Source organism: Panthera leo, chromosome C2 (assembly GCF_018350215.1).
Source record: "Panthera leo isolate Ple1 chromosome C2, P.leo_Ple1_pat1.1, whole genome shotgun sequence".
Classification (NCBI taxonomy): domain Eukaryota; kingdom Metazoa; phylum Chordata; class Mammalia; order Carnivora; family Felidae; genus Panthera; species Panthera leo.
In genome coordinates this window covers 127,614,405-127,637,654 of record NC_056687.1, presented here as the reverse complement: position 1 = coordinate 127,637,654, position 23,250 = coordinate 127,614,405, and the positions used below count along the sequence as shown (strand labels likewise).

Sequence of the window (23,250 nt, the reverse complement as noted above, 5' to 3'; positions counted from 1 at the left end):
GTCAATATGCAACCAGTATGCACTGTTCAAATGTCAGCAGGCACTGCTGCCTACTCCTGAGCACAGACCTGCAAGATCTGATTTCAGCAAACAAGTCTAACAAACCTGGATCTTGGAGGAACCTAGAAGTGTCTTTCTCATACATCAAAGTCATGGTCTTAAAGCCTGAACAAGTACTTTCTAATGGATGTCATTGTTTTCTTTACTATGCTTATCTCAAGGACAGGTGGTCCATTTGCATCAATAATAGAGCCTTTTCAGAGGCTGTTAATATTCTGCTGGGTGTGCAAAGCCGCTTTGTTTCTTCTCCTCCCAGGAACAAGGTAGCCTGGAGTCACCTGCAGTAAGTCCCTAGCAAAGGACCAGGGGCTAAAGAGGTAGAGAAAGTTAAGGAACAGACCAGGGCCTTGTTCATTACCTCAGTCTTCCAGTATTTATTTATTCATTTGCTTATTTATGTTTATTTTTGAGAGAGAGAGAGAGAGAGGAGACAGAGGATCCAAAGCAGTTTCACTGCAGAGCCCAATGTGGGGCCTAAACCCATAAATCGTGAGATCATGACCTGAGCTGAAGTCCGATGCTTAACCAACTAGGCCACCCGGGTGCCCCCTTCCAGTATTTACTCAGGGCTAGGTACTGGGACTATGGAGAGGCAACCCCATGGGGAAGATGGAGTTTTACAAAACTCACTGGGGTAGGGGAGTTAAAGAGAATGACTGGTGGAGTGACTAGGAAAGAGAGGGAAGTCAAGTGGGGAAAGGGACACACCTCATAGATGAGCTATGGAGGGGAAGGGAGATGTGGGTTTGGTGCCTAAACCCCGGGATGGGCAACAGAAATGTCCAGAGTGCTTCCTGGAAACCCAGTACAGGGACAAGGTGCCGTCTGTGAGCAGGAGGACCACAGAGAGCTTGGGTAAGCACCAGGTGTTCATCAGGAGGTATCTGGCAGGCAGCTGGGGAAGAGTCTGGGCACTGGGGAGAGGTTAAGTTTGGCGATGTACTCTGTGGTGGTTGCCTTGTGTGTGGACTACATCTCCCAGGGTAAATAGTGAAAGAAGAAAGGACCCCTGAAAAACCAGTCGATTTCAATGTTTCCAGACATTACTGAATAAAAATGCAGTTGTTCCGTATCAGTGCTGCAAAGCTAAATACGTGGAATTATTTTGCTTGTCGAAATCAACTAATAAATTAGTCAAAACATAATTCCCTATCCTCAAGGAGCTCACAGCCTGGTCACAGAATCCAAAGTCATACACAAAGCAATTAATGAATAGTTCAAAATATTGTACTATGAAATGCTAAATTGTATGGAATGAGCTCAATCATGCTATAAGGATTTGGAAAAATGATAGCTGAATACAAGCTAGGAAGGCCTCCTGGAGGAAAGAATACCCAAGCCCCCTCACAGGAGGGAGCTACATAGAGAGTTTGGCTTTGCCCCCCATCAACTGCCTGACTTCAGGCCAACTATTGAATGGCTCTGGGCTTCAGTACGCCCATTTGTTAACGAAAGGTTTTGGTCAACACGATCTACAGTGGTTTCCAGCCAGATCAGTTATTCTCTGGTTCTCTGTCTTGGAGGAGTTGAGATGGGATGAACATGAGAGAAAGGTGTTAGGGCCGGTCAGAGCATCCACAACAACATCAAGAGGCAGGGATGAGCACTGTCTCAATGTGCAGAGTGAGAGGACCTGGCTCTGGTTTGAACCCTTGCCATCTCTTTCCTGGTCTGTTGTCATTACTTTCTGACAAACAGCAAGCCAGGGCATAAGTCCAGGCATTAAGTAATGGCAGCCCTAATGCATGGTCAGGGAATGCAAGAGAGAGGTCAAATAAGAAGAACATTGTTCTGGAAGAAATGGCAAATTATGGTGACAAGGAGGGGTGTATGTTGGACATGGAGGGCACTTTTGGCCTGATACCTGGCTGACTCCAGGATGGAAAATCAAGTGATTCTTGAACGGGGTCCTGGGCCCAAGATTCTGAACCCATCTTAGGACCATTCTCATGATTCTACTCAGACTCCAGCTTCAGGGTAGGGATTCCACTTCCTTGGAAGTGTCCCATCTCAAAGATGCCATCTTTGCCTCAACTTAGACATCACTTGTTCATTCACAAATAAACTTGGTCAAGCACATACTGGTCATAGGGATGTAGGGATAAAGGAGTGAGAAGGGTATCCCTGTCTCAGTGGATAGGACAAGCAGGGCCCTCTTGTTGCAATGGGCATGGCATTTGTGGAAAAAAAGAGACCAAACCAGCATTGGTGGGGTATAGAGGTGGAGACTGGACTAAATAACAAAGAGGTGTTTTTTTGTTTGTTTTTTTTTTTTAAGCTGGAATCAAGTGTTAGTTACATGTCATAAAATTTATTCATTTGAATTGTACAGTTCAAGAATTTTTAATAAGTTTGCAGAATTGTGTACTTATCACCACAATCCCATTTTAAAACATTTCTGTCACCTCCAAAAAAGATTCCTCATGCCCATTTGCAGTTACTCCCCATTCCCATCTCCAGTGCCAGGGAAATACTGATACTAATACCTTTCTATTTATAGATTTGCCTTTTCTGGACAGGTCAGGTATATGGAAACATGCAACATATGGTCTCTTGAGTCAAGTTTCTTTCATTTAGCATAATGTTTTAGAGGTTTGTCCGTGATGTTGCATGTACCAACACTTCATTCTTTTTTAGTTCTGATTAGTATTCCATTGTTTGGCCACATCACATTTTGTTTATGTGCTCACTAGTTGATGGACATTAACAAAGGGTCTTGGGTGCCATATTGGAGTCCGATTGAGAGCTCCAAGAAAGGAAGACTTAAGTAAGATTGGGGTGCAGCATTATAAATCTTACCCTCAAAACAAAGATGCACAAGGAATATCCTAGCCTTATTTTCTTTTAGTAAAATTATTTCAAACTCTGAGTTCCCCCATCCTACTGGTTGGTGAGAATTTCAGTCTCAATGGTTCTTTCTACCATGCTTGTCTAGAGGTCCCACTCAGAGCAAATTTGAGAAGGCTGCTACATTCTCCATAGGCCCACAGTCCCCTGAGGCCTGGCCACCTCCAGGTGTCCTGGGCATGCATAAAACTCTGGAGGTGATGGTGACTGCAGGTAATACCGTTCATACCTAATTTTATACACACACACACACACACACACACACACACATGCACACGTATATCTGGGGTTTGATCCTAGAAGTGAATGGCTGGGTCAAAGGGTAGAGAGAGCTATAATTTGAATAAATAAAACCACAATTTTTATAGAGGTTGTACCAATTTGCCCTTCATCTAGCTATGTATCAGAATGATTACTTTCCACACACCCTCCAATATAGTGTGTTATCAAATTTGTCTGACCTGCCCACCCAAAAACAAAGTATCACAACATGGTTAATTATCATTTTGATTATATTGAATGATGTTCAACATCTCTTCACATATTTATGAGCTATCTCTCTTAGTAAACAGTTTGTCAATATCCATGCCTATTTTGCATCTTATTATTGATATATAGATTATCTTTATATATCAGGGGAAATTAACACTTTATCTGTGATAAAGTATAAGTGGTTTCTTCCCAGCGTATTTCCTTTTTTTTCCTTTTGATTTTACTTCTGGCCATTTCTGTTATGTCACTTAAGAAAAAACTTTGTAGAGCTGAATTGATCAATCTGTTCATTTGTGGCTTCTGTGTTTCATGTCATAATTACTATACATAAATTATCTCCAGGGTTTCTTTTAGTATTTTTCTGGTTTCACTTTTAATGTTTAAATCTTTGCTTCACTGGGAATTTATCCTGAAGTAAGGAACAAGGTATGGATGCAAAGCTGTGTTTTTTTCCCAGATGGCTACTCAGTTATCACAATGATCTTTTTTTTTTTTTTAATGATGTACCTTTTCCCTGCTTATTTGAGTTGTGGCCAACATTTGAAATGTTGAGAGAAACTGTTGATTTGACTTCTAAAAGATTCCACCAGTCACACGGTCGCCACTAGGCTTGTGAGTCCCCTTGGCTTCAGATTCTTACCAAGACTTGCTATTGTATCTCTTTAATTTTTCGCCAAGCTGATAAGCAAATCATGGTGCTTTGTTCTCATTTTAATGGTAAAAGACAATTATAGAAAGGAACACAGAAGCAGTATGTCCGTTGCCTAGAAGGAGAGGCTGAGAAGCTGCCACTGAACAGAGACCCTTAGGAAATCAGCTTGGGGATAGGCAGTGAGAGTGTGTCACAGGGACCAGGGCTGTTGCAGGCCTTGAGTGAAAGAATCTTGAGTTCTGCACATCCATGGGTAGGATATCCACTCTTGTAAGGAGTTGGGAGTGGTGTGCCCCAGGGACACAGCAGAGCTCAAAGCCTGATGTGTGGAAGAGTGCTAAGGGATACATGGGCCTTGGGTCTGGTCAGGTCTCTCTCTGTCCTCCACCCCACACTCGGCTCAAGAAAACCTAGAGGTTCTACCCCAGATTATCTTTTCAGTTTCCACTGGTTTACTCCAACCTACTGTCCTCTGTTGCCTGTACTACCATACCTGCACCCAGTTGTCCCCACCATCTATTGGGGTGGCCCTCCAACCCAATCTGTACTTTATATCAGATAAATCTTCTAAAACCTCAGCTCTGATAACCTGTACTTTTCCTCACGGAAACTCATCAATGACTTCCAGTTACCCTCAGGATGAAATTCAGAGTTCTTGACCAGACTCACCCTCTCCTCAGTCTTATTCCTGCATCTGCAGTTTTTTTATGACTCTTCTGTCACACAGGCAGCATTACTCAATGGCTCCAGGCCACATTTTCCCACCACAGGGCCTTTGCAATTGCTGTTCCTGGGCCTAGATTCCCCACTCCTCCTCTGTCCCTCTTGGCCCCAGCAAACACACACTTCTTCTAACTTCTATCCGTCCATCCCCTCTCAGTTTGGAGGTTCTTCCCTGACACTCCTTTCTGCATCAGGTACACCCCCTCTCTAGGCACCCTGTAATTTTCCCTCACAGCAGCTAGCACAATTGTAATTATTTAGTTATTTTAATCACCATTTATCTAATTTCTGTTTCTCTTACGAGATTATAAGCGTCATATTGTTGTATCCCCAGTGGTTAATAGAATACCTGGCATAAAGTTGGCATTCAGCAAATATTTTTTTTTCATTGATGAATGAGTGAGGTATAACTATAAAGCAACGAGGCTGACTCCAGATATCACAGACAAATAACAATGTTTGTCCCTCCCTGCTAAGAATGCCATTCCACCCGCCTCTCTGTTTGCCAAAATAATTCTCTTTCTTCAAGGCCCCCGGTCCTAATTGCCGCTTGCCCGGAAGGCATTCATGCCTACTCTAGCCCACTCTGTAAGCATATTTTTCCAACCCCTGTCGTACCTGCTGACAGGAGAATGAAAGAGAGAAAGAAATGAATGTGAGGCTCTGTGATGGCCTTTCCCCAAACAACAGGGAAGTTATTTCCTTTCTCTCAATTTCTCTCTACTCTTTCCCTTTGAATATACAACTGTATTCCTCCTAATTTGCTTTGATCGCTCCCTTAGGAGCTGTCATGGAATCAATTAAATCTGTGTAGATTTTATAACTTGAGGTCACCCAGTATGATTCCTCATTTTACAGATGAGAAAACTGAGGCCCAGAGAGGTTAATGTTTGAAACGATTACCTCTATTGGGTCTTATAATACCAATCAGTGTCATTTTCTAAGATAAATGTTCTCAATATCCCCGCTCCGCAAGAGTATAAACGCCTCATTCTGTCTATTTAAGACCTGCTGGTGGTGACAGTCTCAGTGCTAAGGTGAGCCCTGAAAGGCGGGCTTCCTGTCCTGCTCCCATACAGCGAAGCCGCAGCTGTCTTGAGTGGGTCAACAGCTCTGGCTGGGACAGGTCCCTGCCCTAAATGGGGCCACAGGCTTCACCTGTGCATTGACAAAGGGGCCCTGTGTTTGTGCCGCCACTTCACACAGGCCAACTGAAGTCATGGACTAGGAGTCTGCTGTGCTTAAGCACCTACAGAACAGCAAAAGAAAGCTGTCCTCTCAGAAGTCACGTAGGGTCAACTGGGGAAATGTTATTTCAAAATGGCCACGAAAGGGAGAGAGGTCTGAAAATTGAAACTAAAACAGCTGTCAGAGACTTCTCTGTAATATATTTGCTTCTGGTTCCAGAAGCCCAGGCAAGCAGAACATAACTTTAACAAACACATTTAACTAGGACATTACATAATCTTTAAGAGGAGTTAAAAGTGGTTCCTTGACATCTAGAGAATCGATAAGAAATTAAGCAAAGTTCCAGGTGACGTTTGGCAATGTGCAAGGATCTGGAAAGAACTCACCAAGGACTCCAAGCTGAGGAAGAGACTGACTCCTGGGGGTGCTGGAAGGGGATGGGGGAGAAGAGCCTTGGATAGATTGGTACTCAGGTGCCTCAGTGGCAGGGCCCGGGCGGCAGAAGTGGCCATGAGGTCACTCTTCAGGTCTGGGTGGGCGGGGCCAGCTCTCTACGTGCCTGTTTGTTCTACACACCACGCCTGGTCTCAGATGCTCTGGCGCAAGCTTGAAGGGCAGCCTGGCCCTCCCGCTCCTACAGGGGGCTTAATTCTGTGCAAGAAGCAACTGTGTGTATTTTCCATGCACACAAGATTGACTTCAACTTAAAAAAATTTTTTTAATGTTTATTTTTGAAAGAGAGAGAGACAGTGGAGAAAGGGCAGAGAGAGAGAGGGACACACAGAGTATGAAATAGGCTCCAGTCTCTGAGCTGTCAGCACAGAACCCGACACTGGGCTTGAACTCATGAACCATTAGATCAAGACCTGAGCCGAAGTCGGACACTTAACCGACTGAACCACCCAGGTGCCCTGACGTCAGCTTTTTAAATTAAGAATACTATTTTATATATTTCAGCTCTATACTGTGAATAATAAGCAATTAGCACAATATTTAAAGAAATAGATACTATTTTGTACTTTTACTTTTTGCTACTGCTAAATATTAAAGTCAAGGATCATCATCTGTTTTTTCTTTTCACGTAAGATAAAGTTTAATTTCTTGGGGCGCCTGGGTGGTTCAGTCAGTTGAGCATCCAGCTCTTGATTTTGGCTCAGGTCATGATCTTGCGGTCCATGGGACTGAGCCCTGCATAAGGCTCTGTGCTGACAGCCCAGAGCCGGCTTGGGATTCTCTCTCACTCTCTCTCTGTCCCTCCCCTGCTCATACACACTCGTGCGCGCACACTCTCTCTCTCTCCCACTCCCAAAATAAATAAACATTAAAAAGGAGAAGTTTAATTTCTTCAGTCCCTTATTTGTTTCTGGCAAGCAGAACAGAATTTAATGAACATATTGAAACGTCCTGGGAATACTCTCAGTTCTTGAAGTCAGGGTCCTGAGAGCTCGCCAGTACAGGTAGTGGCTTCCTGTCCCAACCCAAGGAAGAGAGAATGCCCCATGACTCTCCTCCCACCCCTGATGGAAGTGAATTTCTTTGGCCATTCAAAATACCTCTTTCTCCTCTCTATCCTGTCTCTTATGGCCATGTGACCATGGGTGAATTGCATGATATCTTTTCATCTGTAAATTGGGGGTGATAATATCTAGTTTTCAGTGTTAAAGGGAAGATCAAGAGACACCACTTAATAAATGCATTGTTCCTCTTCTCTTTCCCACCTGCAGGGCTGCTAAAAATGAGAGTTTTCTTTTCTAGTGTGAAGCATGCTGTCTCTCCCCTGTTAAGAAGCTCTCCTTCCTCCCTATGTGACATCCTCCAGCATTCTCCTCCATTACATCCCTGCTTTCAGTTTGCACCCAATGAAGCTTGATTTGTTTCCTTAAGCATCTCACTTAGTAGCCCCTACTCCTACCAGTTTTATGGTTTAGCTTTTTCAAAGGAATTGATGTTATAAAACAAAAGTTTATGAGAATCTAAGTTTGTTGAGAGGTTGTGAAAAGCCTTATATTCGTATGCTTTTCACAACTCTAAAGGAACCACCATAAAGAATTAGGTTCAGAAGTGAGGATTTCTAAGGTGAGGGGTGTCCTGTAATTAGACCCCTAATCCACAGAGTGGTTGTGGAGAGGAGAGGCTGTGTCACTCAGGAATCAAGTCGTTGCCATCACATAGGGCAGATAGCCTCAGGCTTGTCCTGTGGAGGTGATGAGCCATAGTCACAGCAGGAGTGCTGTAGGTTAGATGAAGGAAGGCTTTCTAGAGTAAAGTCTGTTCTATTTCAGGGTGACCAGTGGAGAAATATTTGAAGTCTGCATATAAGGAGGTCTTTAAAAACAAATTAGGGTTAGGTATGTTTATTTCTCACGTTAAGTGGCCGGACTGGTGAGCTCATAAGGCCCTCTGCAGAACGAGGCTTCTTTGCTCTGCCTCTTTTTTTCTTCTTACTCTCTATTTTGTGTTTTTGCATGTGTGTGTCTGCGGCCTGCTTGGTACAGTGGGAAGAAGTCAGTGGCTACGATGAAAACCTGAACACCATCCGCACCTACCAGGTGTGCAACGTCTTTGAGCCCAACCAGAACAACTGGCTGCTCACCACCTTCATCAACCGGCGGGGGGCTCATCGCATCTACACAGAGATGCGCTTCACTGTGAGAGACTGCAGCAGCCTCCCCAACGTCCCAGGTTCCTGCAAGGAGACCTTCAACTTGTACTACTATGAGACGGACTCAGTTATTGCCACCAAGAAGTCAGCCTTCTGGTCTGAGGCCCCCTACCTCAAAGTAGACACCATTGCTGCAGATGAGAGCTTCTCCCAGGTGGACTTTGGGGGAAGGTTGATGAAGGTCAACACAGAAGTCAGGAGCTTTGGCCCTCTTACTCGGAATGGTTTTTACCTCGCTTTCCAGGATTATGGAGCCTGTATGTCTCTCCTTTCTGTTCGCGTCTTCTTCAAGAAGTGTCCCAGCATTGTGCAAAATTTTGCTGTGTTTCCAGAGACCATGACTGGGGCAGAGAGCACGTCTCTGGTGATTGCTCGGGGGACATGCATCCCCAATGCAGAGGAAGTGGACGTGCCCATCAAACTCTACTGCAATGGGGATGGAGAGTGGATGGTGCCCATCGGGCGCTGCACCTGCAAGCCTGGCTATGAGCCCGAGAACAGCGTGGCCTGCAAGGGTAAGTCCTAGGGCCTCTTAAGGCCTCTGCTTCTTGCCCACCTGGGACAGGGTCCAATCTGCAAATCTTCCCCACCTCCAGCTCTGGGTCATAAAGGAGCAGAAGAGCCTGATAGCTTATTACAAAGCTCTGTGGGAGTCGGGGGGTTCCTGGGTGGCTCAGTCAGTTAAGCATCTGACTCTTTTTTGCGGCTCAGGTCATGATCTCATGGCTCTTTGGTTCAAGCCCTGCATCAGGCTCTGCACTGACAGCACAGACCCTGCTTGGGATTCTCTCTCTGCCTCTCCCTCTGCCCCTCCCTGTCTCTCTGCTTCTATCTCTCTCTATCTCTCTATCTCTCTTTCTGTCTCTCAAAAATAAATTTTAAAAACTTAAAAAAAAAAACACACAAAAGGTCTGGGGCATCTACATCCCCAGCTATGATGATTTTTCAACTGTGTCCAACCAGAATGCAGTGTTCATGATGGGGAAAGAGATAGAATTCCAAATGGTAGGCAATCACGTAATAACCCTGGACATTCATATTCTGTTTTGTCTGTGTATGCACTCTCTTGCCCTTCACCATGCACACACCCCTGCATCATGTCCAGCCCCATGCTCTGAAGCATGGAGAATTTGGGTTGTCATGGGCAGTTCACTCAAGGGTAGTTGAGAAGTGACTGAATTTTCAAAATACTTTAAGTCATTTCAGTTCAGTTCCCCCAGAACCCAGCTTGGTCTTGAACCCATGTAGCTCATTAACTCAAAGCCTTTTGCTCAGCTGTCTTCCTCCAGGGGCTCAATGCCAGGGGCAGGGGTGGAGCTACCTTTTGTGTACTGGAAGGAGATGAGCTAATGCAATGGGGGGAGGTGGTATCAGGTATTGTATTACTTTTGCTTCCGAAGGATACAGAGTGATACGAACTTGGCAGTTTGGGAGTGTCACGGAACTGTGTGCTCACAATGGCTCTCCTCAGTCCAAGAGAGCACATTTCTAATACATGGCAATAAATGAGCTGAACTGGTTTGAGATTCTTCTCTGAGAATGAATAAGATGGTCTAGAGAATCCATGACTCATTTCTTTAGTAAGTGCATGGAAGCTGAACACAGGGAGGGGGTGTCCAGAGTTGGGGAAGAGAAGACTTCGTTCCTCAATTAAATTTTGCCTGTGGCATTCAAAGTTTCAGATTCTTTCAAGGGCAGGGCTTCCCACATAGACCTCAGAAATGACCACCTTGACCCTAACTCATCGTTTAGGTTACCCCAGACCTCTGGGGGCAGGTTGGAGTTGGAGCTCCATTAGCTCCCTCTGCTCTCTCATGAGCTTCCTATCAGCCATCCTCCCTGTTGCCCCCCCTCTGACACTCCGCCTGACCACCATATTGTCTTTGCCTGTCCCTTTCCTCTCTTACCTTGCTCCCCAAACACCTGCAGCCAAGCACCAGGCACAGGATTGCTAATGCCCATCAGCTCTGCGATCCTTTGGACTCAGCTAATTGCCTGGGCTGGGGCACTCACACAGCCTTTCTGAGGCCTGCTGAGAGCGGAGAACTAAGGCCTTTGTGTCTTTATTGGATTTCTTGGTTATGGTGCCCGTGATGGATGGTGTGGAAACAGAGGGGAGAGAGTGCCAGATCAAGTGATGAATCAAGGCAGACAGTTTTAAAACCAGCCTAGCCTGGCCCCACAGCGTTCCTCTTTGTCCCCCTGGTTGGAGGTGGGGCAGGAGGCGCCCTTTTTGGCATTTGTCAGGGTCTGAGTGGGGACCCGGGCACTAGGCTGAGTTCTTAAAGGTGCAGGTGCGGCAGCTGCCAGGCACGCTTGCAAAAGTGCTGATGATTTCTTCAGGCTTCAAAGAGCTGCCACACTGCACTTCCTGGCTGGGGCCCTCTTGCTTTTCCCATTATTTCCCGAGCAGAATGGCAGGAATCAGGGCAAGCATTGATTGGTTCTGATTTAATTGGGACTCTGGGAACTGGCTCTCATTTCTTTGGGCTAATTGGAACTTTTCTCTTTTGGGGGGTTCTGCTGTCTGTGCTGTTTGTCAAGTCACCTCCTGCAGTTGTTGTGGGATGGCCTATGGAGACAAATATGTAAATCCAAGTGGCTTCTTTCCATTCTCCCTACCCAGCTCCAACCCCCTTCTGACTTTTGGTGGACGTTCCTAATCTAGAGTTATTATGAAACTGGCTTGATTTCACAAATTGCCTATTGCAAATGTGCTGGAGGGTGGAGGAAACGGGGTGGCCAGGGCATCACTTTGCCATTTTAGAAGCATAGGCAGCCACGTTTTGGTGGCATTTCTGAGAGTAGAGAGTGGCAAGCCAGGTGGTGTCATGGGTCTCACAGCCCAGCAGCCTGGCTGAGCTTGTGTCCTAGAAGGGCAGAGAAGCCCACCTTTTTTCCTATCTCAAGGACTTTAAGATACATCCTCCAAATCTTAGCCATTGGCTCTGCTAGTAATCTGGCTTTGATGGATGATCATCCAGGACTCCCTTTCCAGAACTAAGCGGGCTGCCCCAGGGAGGCAAAGAGGTCTTGGCCATCGACGGTGATATTGGGAGGACTCTGCACCCTTTGGATGGAGATGGGCGGTGCATGTGGAAGGATTTGTGACTCGTCCCTGTATGTGTCTCCAGGCAAGGGTACCCCACCCATTTTGGGTTCTTGTGCTGTGCTGTCAGGTAGGCACCATAGCCCTTGACGGCAGTTCTGGGGTGGCCCACCTAGTGTAGCCAGTTCTCCGGCCAGAAGCATGGAGAATGGGGGATGCCAGAGAATTGTGGGTGAGACACGATGAGCCCCTTTCAGCTGTCCTGGCAGGACCGGGGAGGGAAGGCAAGCTATTCTCCTCCAACACAGCCCTGAGAATTAATGCCCTGGAGCCTGGCTGGGCCAAACCTGGATGATTCTGGGCTTCACTCAGTTATACTGACCTGATAAACTTTTCTCTGGATATTTGAATCTGGGCCTTTGCATGTGTCAAATCTATAGAATATCTTTATATTATTTTCTGGCAAGACAGACTTTCATCATGGACAGGAACCTTATTCTGACCTTCACTTTGTGTCTACTAAACCTGCTCCTGTCAAAGTCATGGTGACCTGTTGTTCTGTTGTGCAGAAGCACCTGGAGACCAGTTAGGTAGCCCAGCCAGTGAAGAGTGGTCCTGGCCTAGAGCTCTCCTGTCCTGATGAGGGTGGGGGCAAGATGGGGGCAAGCAGAGGAAGCTGTTGGGGGGACCTTATACATTAGGATGTGCCACAAGTGGCAGACATACTTTCTAGAGGGCTCCATGGCCCAAGGCCTCTTCTGGACTCATCCTTTATACTCACACAGATTGGACCAATCAGTCAGAGTCATAGTAGCCTGCTGACCCCTCCAGTGACTCTGGTCCCGCCTATAAAATTATTAATTACTAGGAAAATGGCCCATCTGCCCCAACTTCAAACCTTATGCTCATAGTATAGTCGATCAATGAGCACTCATGGCTTTGTCTTTACCCACCCCATACCTTTCCTACTCAGGTTGATGGCTAAGTTGATTTTCTGTGTGGCTGCCTGCAGTCTGCCCATCCATGGGGCCAGGGGCCCTGAGAGCTGGCACTCAGCAAGCTTCCTCTGTGCCATGGAGCCTGAAATATTGTGCCAGCTGAAGTCAGTCTTGGGGAGGAGGGCTGGGCTGAGACTGACAGTTGCTAGGGGGAACCTGGCATGTGTAGGCCTCTTAGCTGTCTGTTGGAAGCTTGGAGACTATGGTATCCCATTTGGGTGCCCAGGGAGGGGTCTCAGGTGCTAGAACAGCCTCTGGCAGCCAGATCCTAGCTGGAGCAATATACTCATGGGGCTTGATTCTGTTTCTGCCCCTGAGTACTCCTTGAGGGCCTGGCTTTCCTTCCCAGACATAGTCCTGGGAGCTTCCAAAAAGAGCTGTCTCATTAGCCTGCATCTCCAGCCATACTCAGGACTCAGAGAATGACAATGCTATGTATGACCTTCCCTGCTATCCTCCCTTATTCCTGTTCCTGTGGGTGTTTAGGCCAGCCTTGGCTCACCACTGTAGAAGGCACACGCTGACCCATTGGGCCCAGGCCTTTGTTGTTGGTGCTGTCACTCGAGGGGAGGGTGTAGGAAGATGAAAGGGGAAAGGAGTATATCCAGGTGGAAGAGGTCTAACCTAGAGATAGGAACTGGTTTTAGTCCTGACTCTGCTGTGAGCTTCTGGGTAGTTTTAAGGTAAGTCTTTTCCCATGAGAGCCCTTTCTTCTGTGCCTACTTCTTAGGGTGTATGAGAATTAAGTGGATAATTAGTGCATATGAGAGTGCTATGAAAGCCATGCGATGCCATGGCATTGCCCTTAAGCCCTGAAACACACCATCTGACTCTGGCTTCTAAGGGGATAAAATTCTGGAATGAAGGTGGCATGTGATGTCCCCACTCAGAGACACAGGTCAGCAGGAGACCTGAATATTCATCCATCACTTGCCTGCACCTGCGTGGCCCCAGCTCCATGACTGTCCAGCAGTGACCAGTGATCAGCATGTCAGTGTGATTCACTGTCCCTCAACAAGTCAGTGGGTCAGTTAATACACATTTGAAAGGTGTGGCCCATGCCAACTGCCTTGAGGCAGGTTGTGTAGGCAGGTGGTCTTTGTGAGCTGGAGGTCTGAGTGAGGAGAGAAGACTCCCCAAGCCTGAGGAGGATGGTCATCTGCAGCAGTGATTCTTGATTCCATGGTGGGCATGAGACCCCACAGGAGAGGTTTTATAAAATGATATCCCCAGGTGACCCCTTCTGAGATTGTATTGCATAGGTCAAGTGGAGCCCAGGCCAAGGACCCCAGATCTAAGCTCTAGACCAGAACCTTCTATGTTGCTGGAGTATAGAAGAAGGGGGCTCAGGGGAGGTCACTGAAGGCATCTTGGGCTTGTGGGATTTGCAGAAGGGTGGACCTGAGGTGACATGGAAGGAGTCTGGGAAAAGGGACTGCAGGAGTGGGCTGGAAGCTGGGCAGACTGAGCACGAGGCTAGCTGGCCAGCAGCAGGGAGATGCTCAGAGCATCAACACACTTTGAGCAGGGCCCTACAAGCCGAGCTGCTAGAAAGCCTGAGAAGGGGGCTATGGACAGAGGAGTGAGGGACAGAAAGCTGAGGGAGGACTGTCTGGGAGTTACAGAAAAAAGCAGCCTTTCCTGCAGCTGGCCAGCACCAGCTGGATCACTCAGGGCTATTCTCCAAACAAACATCAGGGGTGGATTGCTGTCCTCAAGGGCACCGTCAAGCCTGCAGGACTCCTGTGACTTTCTCAGGTCCTGCCAATCAGGGTTGGAGCTGAGGACGTGTGTGCCGTAACCAGGAATCCACATGGCTTTTCCAGGGGACTCTCAAGTCAGCTGAGACCATCCATCCCAACTCCAGATGTTGGCAGGACCTTGACAACTTCTGGAGAAGACCAGAGCAGTTCTTGGTTCATCCAACTCCCTGTTTCATGTCTCTCCCACTCCCCACATGTCTGTCAAAGCCCTGAGCTAGGGCCTACACCCTCTCTGGCACTTGTCCTGTGTAACCCTCCCAGGCACTCCTCAAGCCATCCACTCCCTTGCCAATGCCCCAGAGGCTGCTGTCCTTCCCCAGCTGCTTAGGCACTCCCCTTTCTTCAAATGGGGCCTTTTTTCATGGTAATTTTCCACCTACATGTAAATTCCTTCATGCCTGGAAACCCAAGGGACATTTTGAACCTTTCAACAGTTTTGGTGCCTTTGTCAACTTGAGTGGCTGAGATGAGCCAATTTATAAGCCTGGGGGAGTTGAGACAGAAAATCTGCAGGATTTGAAGGTGGAGAAAAATATGTCTAATTTCACTCGCCTTGGAAAAAAAAGTTCTGGGGCCTATTTCCATCTCTCTTGGGGTTGCTGGTCCCAGCTTTGGGTTACCACCTGCATTCTCATCCTGGGTGCTGAAAGAGAAAGTGGGTCCCAAGGGGAGGGTGTGTGTGTGTGTGTGTGTGTGTGTGTGTGTGTGTGTGAGAAGGTGTGTGCACAGGCGCAGCCACCAGCCTGGCAGCTGCATCCGGGGCACTGGGGAACCCTGTCTTCTAGCTCCAGCCCATCAGCTGTTGGCTGGTGAGTGAGAGGAAGCCTGCAGCTCAGTCAGCCTCCGCTCCAGCCCCAGGGAGACCAGCTCTGCTCAGGGCTCGGGGAGGACAGGGTCATTAACACCGCAGCCTTGTAAGATGAGCTTCATAATAGGATTTCCCAACAGGCTACTTCATTTAGAAGTCTCTTGGGCTTCCTCTGCTCCCTACAGTGGCCCTGCCCAGTGCCCTCCAGAGAAGAATCTAATGTAATTGGCTGGATGTAATGGGCTGTGACACCAGCATGAGCAACAGCAAACAGAGCTGGAAGGATGCCCCAGTGCCTCCCTGACTCCAGCATATGAGGCGGGAGCACTCGGTCCTGTGCTCTGGTGATAGTGGAGGACAGCAAGAGGGCAAGGGAGGGAAGAGAGGGGAGCTTCAGGTTCCAAGTCCTCTTGTGATCTGTGCTGCCCCTCTGCCTTTGAAAGACCTGGGTGGAAGCACCAAATTCCACTGGTGTTGACCAAACAGTTGTGATTCTCCCAGGTCAGTGCTGGAGTGACTGAGAACGATTTGGCAGTGTTCTGTGCACAAGAGCTGCCCGGCATGGAATCCACCACTTACTAAATGTGTGCTATCAAAGATGCTGACAGACACACTATGTAGCCGTTACTCAGACGGTGTGGGTAGTGGAATTGTCACGGGCGATCGGTCCACTTGAGGCCCTAAGGTCACCACTTACTGCACCGTCATTGGCCCATGCAGAACTAGAGAGTCTGAAACTACTCAAGCTGGACAGGCGTGTGGGATGATGAGAGACCACCACGGTATCCACAGAGAGAGGAAAGCCAGGGAGCATTTCTGGGTACCAGTCTAGAGAGCCCTGGCTGGCTAATGTCAGAGCAGGGATCAGAATCCCGGTCTGGGGAGGCCACCATCTCCTTTTGCATGTGAGACTGGATTTTGTTAAAGTTAACCATCCTTAAACATACAACATGTATCTTCAGGACTATCAGGCTTGCCTCAGCTGTTCTCTCATAGATAACCCTCTCTTGTGACTGTGTTATCCACTGTTGTTTCTTGGGTCAGGGCTCCCTGGCACCGTGTTCTGTGGCCATACGTTTGCCCACTGTACAGCACAGAGCTCCACATTGACTGCCAACAGCTTCTTTTAGCCTCTCTGGCTGCAACCCTGTCTCTCCAGATCCTCTGACATGTTCATCTGCTAGTTGAGCCACCCAGAGGTTGCATAGCATCTTAGGGTTGGGGGGCGACCCCAAGCTCCCTGGGAAGGATGAGGTCTAAGGCTTTGTGCTTATAAAAGGGGACAGAGGGAAGGTGGTGGGGATGTCAGCTGGAGGCCTGACTGTGGCTCTCTAATGGGTCTCAGAACCAGCATGGGCTCCCAGGGCGGAATCCCAGCTCAGGCAGGGTGGGGGTCAGACTTTCCCTCTTTGCTTCCTGTCCCCATCTCGCTCTGGAGCCGGGTAGTCCCTGCCTGCAGAACTTGAGGATGAACATCCACACAAACTTGCTTGCCTGGGTGAGGAATCACTACATTTCATTTTGAAGCATGAAGATCAAAATCATTCTGAGTCTGAGCCTGCTTGCAATGGGGTTCTTCAGTTCTGGTCCCCAGGGAGCTCTGACAGTCTGAATTCTTTTCCCATTGCTTTTGGCCTTTGACAAGCTGTGTTGACAGTGCCCTAATGCTCCTGGGTCTTATTTCTCCCTGAAGGAAGTGGGGTGGAAAAGACTGAGAAGAATCAGCCCAGGATATTTGCAAACAGAGAAGGGATGCGTCCCAGACATGGGCAAACCACCAGGAGCAAACCTTAGTTTACCAAGAGGGCTTTGACAGGAACAGGGAGAGAGGGATGCTCTTGGTCTTTTCCTAGGGGAGAGGTCTCTGCCTGTAGAAGTCATATCTACACTCTTTGGTGGCTTAACTAAGAGCTTGAGTACCAGTTGATATGGCAGCTGGGCCTTCCATTTTTGTTTCAAGGGCCAGCTAATGAGGGCAAGGCAGGCCAATCCTGTGGAGATGTGGTTTAGTATACAGGAGTATGTCTAGGTTGGCTCTGGGCCCCAGGAGTTATCCCCTACGACAGAGAACATCCCACCTTCCTGTGGATCCTCCCAGCCTGTTGCAGAATGAATCCGTGCAGCTGCAGATAGGCTGGGCTTATCCTGTGTGTGTGTGTGTGCGCACGTGCGAGCGCACTTCTGGCCAAGGGGGTCAGGAGGAAATCAGGAGAGGTGAGGGTGAGGCTAATGAGGCACTGTGGGGAGTCTCAGGAGGCTTCTTAGAATCACAGGACAGAAATTCAGGGCCAGAGAGGGCCAAACCCAGCCCTAACAGAGGTTTTTATTGAGGGTAGGGCCCAGTTCTGGGGAAGAGATGGACAAAGAAACAGGTCCTTTGGTTTCTGGCTTGTCCCTGGACTCTGCCTGGAATAGCCCACTGTCACTAGGAATGGGGACACATTCCTAGTGGTGACTGGAGTTACTTGGTCTTTGGGTATTACCCTTGGGGACCTGCTCTGGTCTCCTCCTTGCAGGTCTGGGCAGTTCTGGCCTTCTGTTCTTCAATCAAGTTGGGTTCCACTTGTGAGTTCATGTGGATTTAATGATACCTGTGCTCATTCTTTCTTTAGGTACTTACTGGGTACCTACAGATGCCAGGCCCTTTATACTTCTGTACATAGATTGAGCGATTTTACTTCTAAGAATCTGCTACATTCTTAGCTCTCTGGAAAGTGGTTACAATGTCCACAGTACAAGGGAGTCACAAGAAGCTATGTTGCCCTGGTGGGACCCGGTGGAGGATAGCTCCTCCCAGCTAGGTAAGACCTCTAAGGAGAGTGAGTCCAGCCCACCAGATGATACATTGCTTTCCCACAGTGGTCCACCGCCCTGCTTTTCAACACCTCCAGTGATGAGACACTCAGACTTCCTGAGGCAGTCTGGTTCATCGGAGCCCTTCTTCCTAATAGTGAATCAGGGCTCACTGATCCAGTCCCTGGGGTAGAACTTTTATGCAAATCTCTCTTCTGCAAAGTTACTTTTTGTTGTTATTTTAAAAATGTTTTGTGGGAGCCGGGGTAACCGGTTCATTCAGTTAAGCATCCAACTTCAGCTCAGGTCATGATCTCCCAGTCCATGGGTTTGAGCCCCGCATCAGGCTCTGTACTGACAGCTCAGAGCCTAGATGGAGCCTGCTTCAGATTCTGTTCTCCCTCTCTCTCTGCCCCTAACCCACTCATGCTCTGTTTCTCCATCTCTCAAAAATGAATAAATGTTAAAAAATTTTTTTTAAAAATTAAAAATGTTTTGGACAGGTAGTAAATAGGAAAAAGTTTCCCTCCCACTCTTGTCCTCACCAGGAGCCCTAGCTGTTAAAGTTTCTAATATGCAAAGAAAAGTGTGTGCATTTGCACACCCAGAATATAGCTATATCTTTTTCCCACCTGTATAGAGACATATTACCCAGGGCTTTTTACCTAGTCACCCCACCTGTTTCTTATTTAACAATGAAGTTTTCAACAATGAAATACTTATTCTGTATTACACAGAAATCTGCCTCATTTTTTCAAATGATTCTGTAGTGTTGTATTAAATGGGTGTGCCTTCATTGTTCTTCATTTATATACATGTAGGTTGCTTCCTGGTTTTTTTTGTTGTTGTTATTTCTAAACAATATTTCAACAAAGATCCTTGCATTTATCTTTGTACTTGTGTACGAGTATATCTGCGAGTCAAATTCCTTAATTAATTTATGCAATGAATATTTATTGAGGACTTTCTATGTGCCAAGCACTTTTCTAAGAACTAAGGGTGCAGGAAATTCTTAGAAGAAAAATTGCTGTGCTCGCTTCGGCAGCACATATACTAGAAGAAAAATTGCTGAATCAGAGTATATACATTTCTAATTTTGAGAGACGTTCCTGAATAGTCCTCCAGAAAAAAAAAAAAAAAAGGGCATTTTCTACCAATTTTGCTACCTCCAACAGCGTAAGAGAGTGCCTACTCCCCACACCTTTGCCAAGAGAACAAAATGTCGATCATTTTTATCTTTGCCAATCTAGTAGATGAAAACCAGCAACCCACTGTGGTTTCAGTTTACATTTGTCTTGCTATGTAGGGCATTGAACATGGTAGCATTCACAAGTTGCCCTGATGTTCAGTTGTACGGGACTTGACAAGCGTTCCTGTACAACACATCATTAAATCAGGTGGTTTGCTTGTTGCAGACCTTTTGGGGTTTGCTCCCTCCATGGCATGGTCTATTCCTCACTTTCCTCTGTCCCCCTCTGTCCCGTTCCCTCCTGCCATATATCCGCCCTTGATCTGTTCTTTGTCCATCTATAGCATCAGGACATGTTGGCACATGCCGCTCACCCATTTTGACATTTCTTAGTTAGTGGCAGGTGACCGGTCTGCAGATGGGACAGGACAGGAACAGATGCTGGTGCTCAAGGGCCAGGCTGTTCTCCTGGTCCAGTCCCAGAAAACCCGGCCAGCCTGGTTTGTGGGGAAATACACCTCACTTTTCCCATCCTTCCTCTCCTGCCCGGAGCCAGTTCTGGGCTCCTTGCTCACCCCGTGCAGTCCTGCTCTGCTCCCTGCATCTCTCAGCTCTTACCCTTTGGCCCAGACCCTCTACCACACATCCTTTCCTTCAGTTCTCCCAGCTTAACTCTGGGGCTTAGGGTTTCAGCACACCCTGGTGGCTCCCCCTCAGCTGCCCCTTCCTAAATCACCAGTGCTCAGCCCTCACCTGCCCCACCCTCCTCTTTGTTTCTTCTGCACCAACCCACCCTCAGCAGAGCTGTCCAGCAGTGTCAGTCCTGCCACTGACCAGGCATCTACTCCCCAGGCCAGAGCTAAATCCTGCAGCCCTGCTGAAGCCCTGGCCCTGCTTCTACCAGCAAGCCTGATCTTAGCCCTGGGTGGCTGCTCACTGCCTCCTTCTCTCTGTGGCTTTTGTCTTCCAACTCTGCGGGTTTTCTTTCTCTCTGAGACCAGGGACTTCCTTTTTCCCTTCCTTGTTTCAGTCGCCCCTCCTCTCTTGTCTGCTCCCCTCCCCACCTGTGCTCTCCTCTCCCTTCCCTGCCCCTCCCTTTTCTCTCCCCTGCTTCCTTCCTCACTTTTCTGTTATTTTCTGTGAAAATAAATACATTCAGGTTAAATGAGTCAACTTAAAGAAAAATAATAACTTAGCTAATAGACTAAAAACCTGGTACATAGATGTGGCAAAAAGCAATGAAGATGGGATGCAAAATGACTGATGTGTGGTAAGAATGCTGATTTGCCCTGTGTACCTGGGCTAAGGAAGCACCTTATATAATCTTCTGGGCAGTCTCACCATTCACTGTCAGATCATGGTGATGGCTATCATTTGGGTAGGGAGCAAACCTTTCTGGATTGGCTTCCAGCTTGCCTGAAGCACTAATACAGCGGGGCTATTATTTGCAGAGAACTCACTATGTACCAGATGCTCTGCCTAATTCTTTTCGTGCATTATCTCTTAAATCCTTACAATAGCCCTATGAGGTACATATGATTATCAACCTCATTTTTCAGTTGAAGATACCAAGGCACAAAGAAGCTAAGTAACTTTACCAAGGTCATACAATGTAGGACTCTGAGGCCTGGCTGATAACTGCTATTCTCTACTCTTCCTCTCCTCACTCCCTACCCCCAGCTGGAGAAGAGAGAGATTCCCACAGGGCAGAACTGTGATTTGTGGTGGGGGTTGGGCCTTCAGCATCCCATTTGGACTGTGATATAATCCTTCACTAAGGGACCCAAGGAAAACCCATCAATTTGATATGCATTTCCCATTGGTTACGGATGACCCAGGAGATCCGTGGAGGGACCGTGCTTGAAGTTGAACCCCTCCACCTCTGTCCTCCACCTAGCCTTTCAATCTCTGTCACCTACTTCCCAAGCTCCTCATGGGCAGGGCCATGCTTGCTGTGTCTCTGTGTCCCAAATGCCCGCTGTGTGTCATCTGTTTAATGAGAACAAAACAAAATGCATTGAAAACAAAATTTGTGGAATCAGGGTGAGAGCTGAGGAAGAAGAAAGGCTTTGCATGTGTAAGAAAACATCCTAGCTGCACTGAGTAGTGTAAGCTCCGTAGAAACTGGGCAGGAACCATGCGGAGTCGCTGACAAGGCATGTGCTTATAGAGGTGATGATGGCAGAACCAGATGGAGGAAGTAACCAGTGATGGCAGAGGCCTTGTCTGTCTGTTGTCCAATATAGTGACACGCTGTACGCACACACGCACGCACACACACACACACACAGAACAAAATCAACAGAATGGCTGAAAGCCCATACATTATGAAACCCTTTCACTAAAAGTTGGTGACAATGTCTCAGTTTGACAGAGGACATAAGGTCAGTGCAACGTGTGTATTTCAAGTGGAAAATGACAATCTGCTCTTAGAACAAGATGGATACAGCTTCTCATTGAAATTGTATGGAATATGCAAGAACTCTGCCAAATCATGAACTTGGCAAAAATTTGCCTGTTCTGGGAATTAGGCGATTTGAGGGTTTCTATTTGGTTTTTGGGTCTATCACACACATGCCTGCATTGATCTGAATGTGGAGGTCCTTGTGACGTGGGGCTTTTCTTTTCCTGCTGGTTCTGTTTGTCTTCCTCTCTGCATCTTTGGCCAAGTTGGTCTCCCTGTTTTCTTTTCTTTTCGTCCATTGACTCTATTCTCTTGTCTGTCTTCTCTCTGGACTTGATTCAAAAAGGAAGAAAAGAGAAACACATTTCATTGGTAGAAGTTTAATGAATGGATGGTTATTTCCATTCACTGTTTTTATTTTTTTCCCTTGGAAACTGTTTACATGCAAACTACAATAAAAATGAGTTCTTTCATGTAGTAAAATGGAAGAAATCAATGTTTATCATTGAAATTGATTGCAAATATTACAAGAGTGATTTTTGTCATCAGAATTACTAATATATAGTCACACATGCTGATAATGAGACCATTCATTAAAAAGAACAATAGCTTTTTTTTTTAAGTGTCTTTGTAGAATGCCCTGCTTCTCTGTGCTCATTTCTGTATTTTTCTGGAGCATATTCCTATTTTTTTTTTTTTTTAGCTTTTCAACCCCATTTTTTTATTATTCTCCCCTTTTGAGAATTCTTTTAAGCTCCCCCTTTTTTTTCCCCTAACATTTTTTAAATCTTTCAATCCAGCTACGAGTTAAAAACCAGTAACCAAAGCTGTGCATTGTTGAATTTAACTTTCCCAATCAGAGTGATTGATTTCAGCCTTTGGGGTTGACGCCGCCACTCCTGCTTTGTGGGTACCTCTGCCCACTCACCTAAGAATTTCTTCTAATAGAAAGTCAGTTATTTGGGACTGACAATGCAAGAGTGAGCAGTTGATCCCCCTTCCCTCCAGGACCTTCTGCAGCTCTGGGGGCAATGGCTTTGCTATCCAGAGAACTGATAACACATCAGTACGCAAGCCAACTGAATATCCATACAGCCACTTCCTTCTGGGCCGGGAGGAGGGGGCAGTGTTGCTCCTGGATATCCATCCCATGGGTTGATGGTCTCCATCCCCTCCCTACCCTGGCTTCTCCCAGGGTCCGGGCCTTTTCAGGCCTTCCCCACAGACTCCTTTCCTGCCTGTAGCTGTGTGCCGGCCCCTCCTTCATAGCCCACAAAGAGCTCTGTAGACAGACATTGTGTGCTGTTTGCCAACACGGGGGCCCGGGTACACAGAGGGGGCGAGGGAGAAGCCATCTGCTCTCTCCTTTCACAGAGACCTTTGCTTTCTCCCTTTCACTCTCCTCCTCGCTCTCTGTCTTTGAACGTGCATACAAAAATAAAAAAAGCAGTTGCTAATTAGAGCAAGAGAATGAGCGTGAGCCTGGAAGGGGGTACAGCGGAGAGGCGGCCCCCGTGCAAATCAGCCCGCTGGTAAGAGCCAGTCGGGGAAGGATGAAGGGGCGCTGAGGGGCTTCGGAGGGATATTTTGACAAAATAAGCAACAAAGCTTCTTCTTCAGAG

The 23,250-nt window shown here is 47.2% G+C and overlaps 1 protein-coding gene across 3 annotated transcripts in view; it reads left to right on the top strand.

Annotated features, from left to right (window-relative positions):
* Nucleotides 1-23,250, top strand: part of EPHB1 (EPH receptor B1) — a 323,054-nt gene that overhangs the window by 43,789 nt on the left and 256,015 nt on the right. For all 3 annotated transcript variants that reach the window (XM_042955106.1, XM_042955108.1, XM_042955107.1), the window contains exon 3: nucleotides 8,458-9,139. In XM_042955106.1, the coding sequence (XP_042811040.1) occupies nucleotides 8,458-9,139 (682 nt within the window). The remainder of the gene's footprint in view (nucleotides 1-8,457; nucleotides 9,140-23,250) is intronic.